At 46.8% G+C, this 12,652-nt stretch overlaps 1 protein-coding gene across 2 annotated transcripts in view; it reads right to left on the bottom strand.

Moving 5' to 3' along the window:
• ADAM19 (ADAM metallopeptidase domain 19) overlaps positions 1 to 12,652 on the bottom strand; it is an 83,703-nt gene that overhangs the window by 39,794 nt on the left and 31,257 nt on the right. Inside the window, exons 4-5 of one of the 2 annotated variants that reach the window (XM_072756744.1) lie at positions 11,422 to 11,500; positions 5,579 to 5,655 (exon numbers count right to left, since the gene is read on the bottom strand). In XM_072756744.1, the coding sequence (XP_072612845.1) occupies positions 5,579 to 5,655; positions 11,422 to 11,500 (156 nt within the window). The remainder of the gene's footprint in view (positions 1 to 5,578; positions 5,656 to 11,421; positions 11,501 to 12,652) is intronic. The other variant, XM_072756745.1, reaches the window with a different exon arrangement.

The following is a 12,652-nucleotide window of genomic DNA, read 5'->3' as shown; positions in this document are numbered from 1 at the left end:
CACAAGCCCCAGCACTTTACAGTGAGCACCAGCTTTAGACAACAACAGTCGGGGAGAAGGGGATGGATTTCTTAGAATCTAATTCCCAAAGGCTTCCCTATCTCCACCCCCAAATCCTGCTGGCTGCTCTCCCCTGAGCACCCACGGGTCATTTATCTTCCCAGGAGCCTCAGTTGATCTAATTTGCTAAATGTAAGCACTGGCAGAGCTTAGCCAGGGGGCACGGGAGGGGAGTCCAGGAGGCTGGGTGGCTGGAACCTCCCACGCTATTCTCTATTCCACTCTCCATCCTATTGCTCATTGTTAAGAGCCTGATATAAATGAAATTATACAGAGGAACCCTGGCAGGGCAGGACAGGCAGGGAGGAGCAGATGATTCATGTTTAACTCCTGAATGACCATGGGACTTATCCAAATGCACCCTTGAAGGACCAAGGCAAGAAGTACTTCCTAGGAATGTGCCCGTTCAGAGCTAAACCTACGGGGACACATCCCACGTCCCTACATCGGCTGCCCTAAGAGGTAAACACCCTGTTACCCTTCCTTGCCTCCCCTCACTGCTCCCCATCCCCACCCCAATCTGCATCCAATGAGAAGGAGGGAGAAGGAGGGAGAAGGAGGTACTGGGAACATGAAAGGCATCACAGAAGGAAGGAGGTGCAGAGGTGACCGGCTCCCTAAGGGATGGGGTGGCAAGGCACAAGTGGGGAGGGTAAGCTGGGGAGGGAGACACAGCTGGGCCTGAATTCTGGCTCTGCGTCTCCTAGCATTGTGCCAAGTCAATAATGCTGGCCAGCTCGCACTGTGGCTATAACTGACTGAAGTAAGGGAGCCATTCAGTAGTCATTCAACCCATATATATGGAAACTACTATGTGCCAAGAACTGTTTTAGGCACTGGGGATGCAACACGATTTGAAAGAGTTCCCTCTCTTAAGGACCACACTCATCACCTACTATAAATCCACCAATGAGGTCACAGCTGTTCCCACTGTATAGGCAAGAAAACCAACACCACAGAACTAGGTTTTACACCAAGAGTGGTTTGACTCTAGAATCTACACCTGTCATGACTTAGCGGTACCACCCTGCGAGGGCTTACTCTGTGCCTGACACAGAGGCAGTGTTTATTATACGTTCTTCAGAAGGAAGGCCAGGTATTCAAAGGGGAAGGCCATGCCCCTCCCTGGCAAAACAGCAGACGGGGATGGACTGCTGCGGGTATATGAGCCACCTCCTTCTGCCCCAGGTGCCCACCTCCCTGAGACCGTGCACTCTCTGCAGCACAGAACTTCCAACACTGAATAGTCCTTCGAGTGATCTGATCTACTTTATTTTTCAGATGAGAGGAACCAAAGCCCAGAGAAAAAGGAACTCGCAAGGTCACCCAGTGAGTTAATGTTACAGCTGGGAGCAGATCCCAGTCTTCTGGTGAGCCGGCTCCTTACTCCCCAGTGGGGCCCTGACACCAGCCCCCACCCCCACCGCCCACTCACAGCCCTTGCACCATGAACACCATCTGTAAAACTGAATAAGGCCCACAGGAAAAGAAAAAAAAAAGCCCACAGGAGATGCCAGTCTAGCCAAAGGCAAAGACAAGGAGAAAATGATTTGAGGAAGGCGAAGTTCAAAGACCACACAGCTGGGAGGTGTGGAGCGAGGTCTCAGACTTAGGTCCCTTGGTTCTAAATTCTGAGTGCCTTCCAGGCCATCATGCACACATTCTTACACGTTCTCTTGCATTCATTTTCAATCTCATGTTCTCTTTCCAGCCCTCTCTCACAGATATGAGTCCTGGGACCTGGAGTAAAGTATAACCACAGTAAGGGTGGGCCTCAGAGTTTTGAGGACAGAGCTGCTATAAGATAATTTATTGGATATCCTGGAAAGACTTTCTGTGTAATTAAACTTGCCAGACATACATACATAAGATACTTTGCAGCCATTCAAAGAATGAGATACATTTATATGTGCCTAAGACATAATGTTAATTTAGAAAAAAAATTACAGAATGTTATGTATAGGATAATCTTATTTGGATTAAGAAACACCCTGTATACACACAGTTATGTCTTTCAGTTATGTATTCTCCAACCGTGATGGAGAATGGGGAATGCAATTGGTTGGAATGGTGGGAGGGGTTAAGGAACTTCCATTTCTTTTAACTTGACACTTGTGGACTATTTGAACGTTTAACATACTAGTTATGCGATAATTTTTAATAAGCATTTTCTTTAAAAATAAACAACTTACCAATGAGGTACAAATAACGTTTTATTGCAATCAGTACCTCTCTTGCTGGCAAAGAGTGAGCTAAGGACACATACACACACATATATACACACAGGGTGTGCTAGGACCCACAGGTTCACTTAGGGTTCACTTCATTCCAGTACTGTCTAGATTCCTTCACAAATAACCTTTCCTTCTTACATTGATAATTTGTGTTACTTTGCAAAGCATTTGTAGCATGCAAGAGGTCAGGCAGACATTTAGAGGATGAGTTGTTGATCAGACAGGCATGAAGGGCCTTGGCGCACAACATCCACAGTGAAATGATTTGCCACATCTTTGTACTGGTGTATTTTATAAGTATCCATTGATGCTGTGCAATTCTGACTTGTATCAGCCCAAATACAGTTATAAAACACTATATTACCTATCAACGTTCTCCTTTCACAAGAAATATTTCTAAAAGAATAAACAAGAAACTGGTAACAATGGCTGCCTCTGGTGGGGGAGGGGGGAATCTGGAAATCCTGGATGAGAAAGAAACCTATCTTTCACTGTACCCTCTCTTTTATACTGTTTGAATTCATTTTTATTATGATCATGTATTACTACTTCAATTAAAGTCACCCAAATACTGCTTTGGAGAGAAGAGGGGGCCCAGGAACAAACTGGAAACTCAGAGGAACTCCTCTATTTGTATTAACAGCCTGAAGCTTCCATTTGGTATAAACCCTACCTGTTTTCTCCAGTCACAAGGAACATGTTCCCAGGAGAGAAGCACAATCACTATGGAGATTCTTGCATGGGGCCATGGCTTTATGAGCCTTGGGGAGGCACTTGAGAGTCACACAGGTTTGCAGTCTGCTGCTGCTGTAGCTGCTCCTCCTCTGGGGTCCGAATGAGACATCTGGCATACGGCTCTGGTTCTTAAACCAGTCGGGCCCACAGATACCCTTAAGTTCTTAAGGGGTATAGTGAGAAGGCTGGGAAAGTAAGACGGGGGGACTACACCAGAAGGAAGCATGCAAAACAGAAACATGTGGACGGCTCACCCGGTTTCCCCCTGTCAACTCGGCTGTGGGAATGATTTGTGAGAGGCCAAGCCAAGTTCCCACTGCTCCAGACCACGGACACAGGGGAAGAGGCAGAGAGAAGCAAGCCGCACCTGCCTGTTCATTTCTTCCTTCTTGGGATAGACATTGTTTACTTGCAGACTGCAGGTGGTGGTGGCTCAGCCTGTAAACACCACGGGGAGACCAATTGGCTTGGTTCAACCAGGTCATCTGAGCCAGGGTTTTGGAGCCACTGTCACGGTCTCCCAGCCAAAGCTTGTTTCCTGCCTAATTCCCTCCGGCAGATGCACATAAAGCCTTACAGAGGAAACATGGCCTAGTTTATAAACAAACACATGCGATTTGCAGCAGGAGGGACCTTCCACTTACATGTGGGCCTGGGTTAAGTTTAGTGTGGCTTCATTGTTATAAAATGATCATAATCCCGTGTGTCTGTAAAATGCAGTAGTTAACACAAATTTAACATTCTCTACTGCGCCTATCATCAATGCCCGTTCTACAGAAGAGGAAACCAAGGGCTCAGAAAATTACTTTTCAATGCCCATCTTTTCTCAACCTTTGTAGGGCATGGGCACAAAGGAGGCACCCCATATTGATTTGCTGAAGGAAAAAAAGAGTCATGGAATCAATTGACCAACAGAAAGGAAGGGTACACAATGGAGACACTTCCTACTGACTCGTGGGAGCCTGTCACGTGCATACCTCCCAATTCTGCCTTCAGTAACGTCATGTTGACAGCTTTAAATTGGTCATGGTGAGTATTCTTACCAGCATATGCTACAAATCATAGCCTTTTTGTCCTTTTTTTTTTTTTCCCATACTGAGGGCCATTTCATCAACACACTGGGTGTAGGTGCCACATAGTATAGGCAATTAATACCCAGCAATTAATCTTGGTAATGAGAATGCAGGTTTTTCAGATCATCATCTTTTTCAAAAGAAAGAGAGAGTGGGAAGAGTCTAATTAAATGAAATTTATGACTTCATCATACATGTAGAGATCCTACTACATGCAAAGCACTAGCATGGCTGGAGGAGAGAAACAGATATTTGAGATCAGATGCATATCCTTAAGAAACAGGTATTCTCAGGTACAAACTAATGTGCATAGGAATCCCCAGGGATCTTGGTAGAATGCAGATTATGATCCAGTCATTCTAGATAAGACCTGAGAAACTGCATTTTGAACAACCTCTCAGGTGATGCTGATGCTGTCCTTCCGCTGGCCACACCTAGGAAGCAAGGTGCTGGGAGGTTGTTGAGTGCTACTATAGGCCAGCCAGCTCTAAACATTAAAGATCTATTAACACATCCAATCCTCATGATACTAGGGATCTTTACCTCTTATTCACATGTTCCACATGAGACTACTGAGGCCCAAGGTCACCCAGCTGGTCAACTGCTACTGGCTCAAACTCAGGGAGTTTGGTTCAGAGAACCAAGAGCCACTTTCTTTCCATTGTGCCACCTAGTTGGACCTTCCTGAAAATTACCTTGCTTCTCCTTTCTCTTCCTTTCTCCTCTTTTCACTAACTGCCCACCAAGTACTTCTACCAGAGAAGAGCAAAGGAGAAGTGAGAATAAGCGCTCACGCTCATTTCAAGGTTATAAACCATGTCTTGTACTTCCTATATTCTGATGTTTTGACAGCCAAGGCCTTGCCCTTCTCAGGATTTGCCAATTCTTAGGGATGGCAAACAACTTTCAAATGCAGGCTCTCACCCTCTTGGCCAGTCTTCCTGCCCTGGTCACCCCAGGGTAAGGTGCTAGATGACCAAAAACAGCCCATATGCCCCAGATCCCACTGAATTATTCAACTTAACAATCTTAAGCCTGCTTGCCCTGCCTTGCCTGTTTCTTCCCATAGAAATTACAGCAAAGACTCTTGCCCACACTCCCTTACTCCCTACAACCTGCCCCCTTGACTGCCCCCTATGCTTCCCTATGTGGTGTGCCCCCTCTTCTTGGGATCTTGAGTACAACCAACTATTTTTTTCAATGGCAGTCAGTCATCTCCTGATCTGCTGGTTTTACCATACCTATTTTTTCATAACAAAACAAAGTTCCTCAAGAAAAAGCTCAATTCCAGTGAATTATGGTTTTTCTAGGATTTCCCTTGTCTCTCCCAAGCTCATCCCTTCTTAGAATTGGCTTGAATACACTCTCAATGGACAGCTTCTCAAGGTCTCTGCCTAAGGCCAGCCCTGCCTGTCCTAAAAATGCCATGCCTGGGGAGAGTGCCAGGTGCCCCCCAGCACTGTCAGGGTCCCTTACCTCATTCCCCGGCAGGTGCTGAGCGCCACACTGGACTGTTCTGCCTTCCTCACCGTCCCGTGATAAAAGCAGTGTTCCTAGCAGGGAGAAAAGGGTGGTCAGATGAAAGGACACTGATGAGCATGGCAGTGTTAATGTCCCATGAAGTCCAGGGATGATTGTATACAGCCTAACTTACAGTCTGCAAAGAGCTTTCCAAGCCACCATTTTATTTGATCCTCTTAACAGTCCTGGGAGGTGGGACAAAGCAGATGTCACCATCCCCAGTTGGACAGATGAAGAAACCAAGATTCAGAGAAGCAGAAAGGTCTCCCTTGCTGAAGCTTTCCCTGCTTGTCAGAGGAGCTGGGACTTCATGACCATTTCACAGCTCTTGCCATGACACATGGCCCCAGGAAACGCTGACTTCTGAAGAGACTGCCTCCCCGCTAGAGTCACCTCTGTGACCTCTGTGACCCCCTGCAGAGTTGAAATGCGCGTCCTCTCAGAACCTCAGAATGCGATCTTATTTGGAAGAGCGTCTTTACAGATGTCATTAAATTAAAATGAAGTCATCCTGGACTGGTGTCCTTAGAAAATACGGAGAGGGGAGAGAGAGGGGGGGAGAGAGAGAGAGAGAGAGAGAGAGAGAGAGAGAGAGAGAGAGAGGAGAGACCATCTGCAGATAGCGGCAGAGATTTGGAGGATGCAGCTACAAGCCAGGGAGCACTAGACTGCCAGGTGCCACTGAAAACTGGAAGAGTCAAGGAAGCATCCTTCCCTGGAGACTAGGGAGGAAGCCTGGCCCTGCTGACACCTTGATTTTGGACTCCCAGCCTCTGGAACCCGGTTTTACACCCACTCTCCCCCATGTTCATGGTGGTTTGTGACAGCAGCCCCAGGAAACAGAGCTGCCCCTCACCCCCACCTCCCCCGAGTCCCTGCATGTCTGGATCAGGCCTGACTTGGCACTTGCATCCATGGAGTTCTGATCCTGTTCTCTCATTGGCGCGTGTCTCACGGCCATCTGGTCTCCCTGACCTGGCTGGACTCCTCGGGACTACAACCAGCCGCCGAGCACCGCTGCGTGCCAGGCTCCCAGCTGGGCCTGGGAGACACAACGAGGAGCGAACAGACTCAGCTCCAGCCTTCCTGGGACTTGGCGTCTTGTGAGAACCAATCTTAATTAAAAACTCATACAAAGATTTAATTACAAACTGTGAAGTGGGGCTTGAAATAAAAGTTGGAGGCACCAGCAGAGTGTTTTATAAGTAGGAGAGCCAGTGCATCTAAGAGGCCAATTGGGACGCAGCTGGGAGCACTGAAGCACAAACCAGACTGGAGGGCACAGCCCAGGACTGTCCCCAACACACAGAGGGGTGATGACAAGGGACCCGTTACTATAAACTTCTTCCTGAATAGTTCAAGAGAGATCAGCTGCTCAGAAGAGACAGATGGTATAATCCTCAGGGCAGAGTCAGGTTCTGCAAAGGTGTTCAGGAGGGTATGAGCCATGCAGTTGCAGACACGGGAGCTTTGTCTTTCCCCTCAACACCCAAGTGGGTCCAATCAGAATTTTCAGGCATCTGCCTATGGAACAGTCCAAGTGATCCATCACTAGGACCACGCTTGCTCACAGTTGTTCCCCAATCCTCAGCCAGCAGGGAGGGGACCCAGGAGACAGCAAACCCATTCGACTGTATTCTCAGGCTCCACCTCCCACCCAGCTCTGGGTAGGAGTATGGTCTGATAATCAAATTCAGGTATTTTGGCATAGCCAGGCCAGATTTAAACGCAAGCTCCCACACCTGCCAGTGATGGAAACAGTTCCACAGCCTCTCTCAGACCCTCAGTGTCTTCAGTCTCTATGGTTGTGAGAATACTATATGCATCAAGGACCTAGAGCAGGGTACCTGGCCCAGAGTGGCCAGCAATAAAACTTAGTGATCATGATATAGCCATTAAATTCTCCTTGTCAAAGGCAGAATGTGGCCTCCAGGGAGCTGGAAGCCCACCAAGTGGCTGAATCCCCAGTCGTTCCATAACAATTCTGTGTCCTATGCAGCTGTGCCACGCAGCCAGATCAGAGGATATAGGCCAGGCCATCACTCAGCTCAGGGTCAGTCCCCAGACCACTGGTGCCCTTTCTCCTGGTGACGACCTGCATACACTCTCAATGGACAGCTGACCAGCAATGTGGTTCAGCTCCTCCACCCATTCAAGCTCAGGGAGTCAGGAGGAGGGACAAGCAGCAACCCCTCTCGTTGCATCAAACTTCAAACAAGCCAGATCTGGACCTTCAGAAGAGCACAGAGGAAAGTCACTGTGCCCACCTAGGAAGGAAAGTGAGGCAAACGAAACCCTTCTTCCAGCCAGGATCCCATTTACTTTGGAATGCCAGCATGTCATGTGGTTTCTCCCCTCCTCCCAGATTCCAAGACTTGGAGACACATCATCAAACACCCCGGTTCTGAACTGATCCTTAGAACTCAGCCATGGGGCCATGAACTCTACAACCCAGGATCATTCACAGGTGGAGGAGGGGGCCAGGCCTGTACGGGGTAAATGGGGTTCGCAGATGTCAGAATGGCAGAGAGTCAAAAAGTTCAGAAATGAAGGTCAGCTAGTTTCAGTGATCCAAATCCAGGGATGGGCATGAAGAATCCCTGTACCTCTTCCCATCTTTGGACTGATGCTGACAGTGCTCCCTCACTGCTCTCTGACATAGCATAACAACGGACTTTTTGACCCAGGGCTTTTACACACGTCACCACGGGTGCTAATGATACCTGCCTTTCTTTGCTACAATGAAGGGTAACGTCTACCCAGCCCTTACTACTGGATAAAAAAACTGATGTAGATATTTTTCCTTGAATTCTGACAACCTTACAGCTTTATGAGGTAGGTATTATTACTCCCGTATTTAAAAAGGTGAAATTAAAGGTGGGAGAGGTTTCAAGTCACTCACAGCGTCACACAGCCAGGTGGAGACCTGAACCACAGCAGCCTGACTCTAGACTCGACAGCCTCTCCTAGCAGAAGCAGCCCCAGCAAAGTGTGCAGAACTTAATTCGCCACAGCCCTACTCTCTTCTGGCGCCAACAGGGACTTGGTTCTAGTCTAAGCCTTGTCACTTACTGGCTATCTGAACACAAACATGTTACTTTGTCTCTTCTCCTCTCAATTTCCTCATGAGTAAAATGTGCTGGGGGAAATGTTTATAAATTCCCATAAAATCGGTGATTCATCTTACCCTTCTATAGCTCTGAGAGTCAGATCTTAGCATACCCAATTTTCTGATGAAGAAACTCAACACCAGTGTGGTCAAAAGGGTTGGTTAAGGTCACATAGCTAGTTAAAGCCAAGCCTACAGCCCTGGCTTCAGACCCCAAATCTGTAACTCCTCCAGGCCCAGTGGATGAGTTTGATGAGGTTCCCAGAGCTCCCAGTACCCCAGGCCAAGGCTGGTCATGGGTCGCAGCCCTCGATGTCTGGGTCAGGCTCAGCCAAATAGTTTATTCTATTCTCGTTTCTCTTTGAAGTCCTCAGCTCCCAGATAAGAAAGCTGAGTAGGAGCTCCATGAGGCTGGGTGGGGGCTTTGTAAGAGTCCAAGAGGAGGGGATGTAAGAAAATAATGGGTTGTCCCATACTTCAGCTAGGATACCAATAAGACCTTCAGCTAGGAAGGAGGGGCATTCTGGGGGTGAGGGGACGTCCTCTTCCACTCCTTTGTTTCTGAAAGGCCCTTACAGCATCTCTGGCTAACTCTGAGAGCACAAAGAACAAGTAAATGAACAGTCATGAAGTCATCGCATTCCTTCTCAGCTTCTCGGCCCGAGGGGGCCACCCAAGGGGGCTTTCACAGTAGGAAGTATGAGCTCATGGCACACTTGACTGTGCATAGAGAAGTGCAGGAGCCAAACTCAGAGGATGGTGCTTTGTGAGGTCCTGGGGCTTTCAAGGCATGCCTGCCCCCTCCCTGCCTCTCTGAAGGCAGAGAACAGAGGTCTCCGTGATGGAAGAAATTTCGACCAAGGGGCACGAATGAAGGGGTGCAGCCACAGCTGGAGAGCCTCCCTGGGGATGAGAAGACACAGCCAACTTGCCCGCCGTGGGTCCTGGCCACACTGCCAACTCCTCCCCCATCCAGAAAAGTCTTGGTAAAGAAGATAGCATTGATCCAACACAGCTCCTCAGCTACATGATTACTATGCTCCCGACTTCTTAGATCTATCAAACTGGAGCTGTCCTGTGTCCATTTCCCCATTCAAGGCTGAGCTGAAAAACTAATCTGAGCTTTTACTGATGGACAGTGGCTGTCATTGCCTTTTGGACATCTGCACTGTAACAGGGACAGTTTAAAGATGCACAGATTCCATGAGAAGCTGCCAGAGGAGCACTGAGGCAGAGGGACCTCTCCTGCTGTCCTCTACACAACACTCCACATCTGCATGCCACAGAAGCCCATGATGTCCTGCCCCACAGGCAGAAGACTACTGCTGCTCCTGCTGGAGTCCACCTGCCCTTCTTCACCCCCATCTCATCTGCATGGTCTGAGAAGGATCACCCTATTCCAGAGTGTCTCATCTTGCGCACTGCTGACATTTGAGGCCAAGTAATTCTCTGCTGTGGAGGAGCTGCCTTATGCATTGTAGGACACTTAGCAGCATCCCTGGCTTCTACCCACTAGATGCCAGCAGCATCCACTTCCCAGTTGTGACAGTCAAAACTCTCTCCAGACACTGCCAAGTGTCCCCTCCTTCACTGGCTAAAATGGCCAAAGAAATAGAATATTTTAGGGTAACTGCATCTGATTAAAATTGACATAAATCATCATGAAACATATTTTTTTGCATCATGCTAGTTACCCACGTTAATAACAATTTAAGTAAAAGAAATGATTTAAACGAAATCACTCCTAGCTGAGAACCACTGCTTTGATCCCACGAATGCTAACAGATCCTACCACAGGAAAAGTTAGCAAACCATAAAATGGGTACAATTCACTACCTTAAATGCCCACCAGTGGGGTGTGGTGAAGCAAACTAAAATGTATCCATCTGACAAGCCATTTGAAAGACTATTTTTAAAAAAGATTTTATTTATTTACTTGAGAGAGTGAGAGAGAGTTTGCGTGTGTGTGTGTGTATGTGTGTGTGTGTAAGTGCGCACACACACACGCGCAAACAGGAGGAGAGAAAGGGACAAGTAAAGCTGAGCATGGAGCCCAACACAGGGCTCTATCTCATGACCCTGAGATCATGACCTGAGCTATCAGGTCAATCAAGAGTTGGACACTTAACCAACTGAGCCACCCAGGTGCCCCTGAAAGACCATTTTTAAAATGATAAATCTTTGTGCAAATATCCATACTCAAAAACACCTTTGAGTGAAAAAATATCCAATATGAAGATGGAAGCAAAACAAGAAAGTCTACATAACCTAAAAGCACATTAAAAAGGAAGAATATAAAATGTCATATGTCCATATGGCAAAGGATCAATTAAACACCTAATTAAGTGAAACAGCGAAATTACCAGTAAATCACTTTTTTTACTTAAACTTTTGTTAATATGTGGATGATTAACATACAACAAGGGAAATGTATGCTTCGTAATGATTTATACCAATTTTAATCAGATGTGATTACCTAAAATATTGTTTGAGCATTTTAGCCCACATAGGAGAGAGTGCCCTCATGAAACAAATTCACATAAGGCTTCTCCTGCTCACGCCATTGGTCTTGGGTCAGAGCAAACAACCTTTCAGAGGAGGGACTGTCTCCACCATGCATTTCCTTACTTGCCAGAGGTAGGACCAGGCTTGGCCAGCTGCTTGATAGATCTTGTTAACCTGAACTTACCTCAGATTTCAGCATAGTGGTTTGAGGGTTGCCATTTGGAGTATAATGGGTTTCTGTGTAGGCTGGAGCAAAAAGGTGCCTGCAAAGAATAAACACAGACATTTGTCTCTTTAGATAATGGCCTCCACCATCCTGGAAACAGAAGCCAGTCATTAAATGATCAAGGAAGAACCACCCAAGCATCTCTGTGCAGAAGAAAATAAGCCACCATAAGGGCCTAAGGAACAAAAAAGAAAGGCAGGAGAAAGTTGATTAATTTTGTACTCAGTGGGCTCATCACTTAGTTTGGACACAGCCAGATGAAGTAAACAAAAGTAAAGCAGTGGTCGGAACTTTTTCTGGGTCCTAGGAATATACACATGCAAACACATATTCAAAATTTCCCAGGGTCTATGGACTCTATTTTGTACCTACATTGGTAATGTCAGCACTGCATCCACCAACTTCCAGTATCAATACGCCAATTTTTCTTTAAGAGAAACCCTCTTTCCTGTTGCATGTTTTGGTGAGATTATTAATCAAGGTGTCCTACCTGGCCCTGCCCAAGGGCAGCCCATGACCCAGGCTAAAGCCAATGGAATGACATCACAAAAACCAAGCAGATGGGAGCAATTCATCTGTTCCTTTGTTCCAGCTGCATGGATTCCTGGCGCCACCGTTGCCTGCCTTTTCTGAGACCTACTGGTTCAGATTTTCTGAGACCTGGTAGCTCTGTGTGTTACCCTTACAATAAATTCTTCTTTTTTCTTTTCTCTTCTAAAATTGGACATTGATTTCTCTCTTGCCACAGACCCCTTGAGGCTGAGGTTAAGAATCGCTCACCAAAGGCAAGACAGCACCAAACAAGGTTCCTAGAACTTCTCTAAAAGTTAAAAGAAAAAAGAGCCAAGTGGATGTTTCAACTAGCTCAGCCATGTTAAAAGCAAAATGCATCTATAGAGAGTTGAGGTCCAGGGGCAAAAAGAAGAGAAACTGGGCAACTAACAAAAGAATTAAGTAGATCTATATGTACTAACATGGAAAAAAAATGTCTAAAAATGGAGTTAGATTTAAAAAAAACTAAATTTCAGGAAAAAATATATTTTAAAAATCCCTTTTAATAAAAACTAGTAACAGTACACATCAGTGTAGGCATTGAAAACAACTAGAGAGGGATCCCTGGGTGGCGCAACGGTTTGGCGCCTGCCTTTGGCCCAGGGAGCGATCCTGGAGATCCGGGATCGAATCCCAT

Source organism: Vulpes vulpes, chromosome 4 (assembly GCF_048418805.1).
Source record: "Vulpes vulpes isolate BD-2025 chromosome 4, VulVul3, whole genome shotgun sequence".
NCBI lineage: Eukaryota > Metazoa > Chordata > Mammalia > Carnivora > Canidae > Vulpes > Vulpes vulpes.
This window is presented reverse-complemented; position numbering and strand designations above follow the sequence as displayed.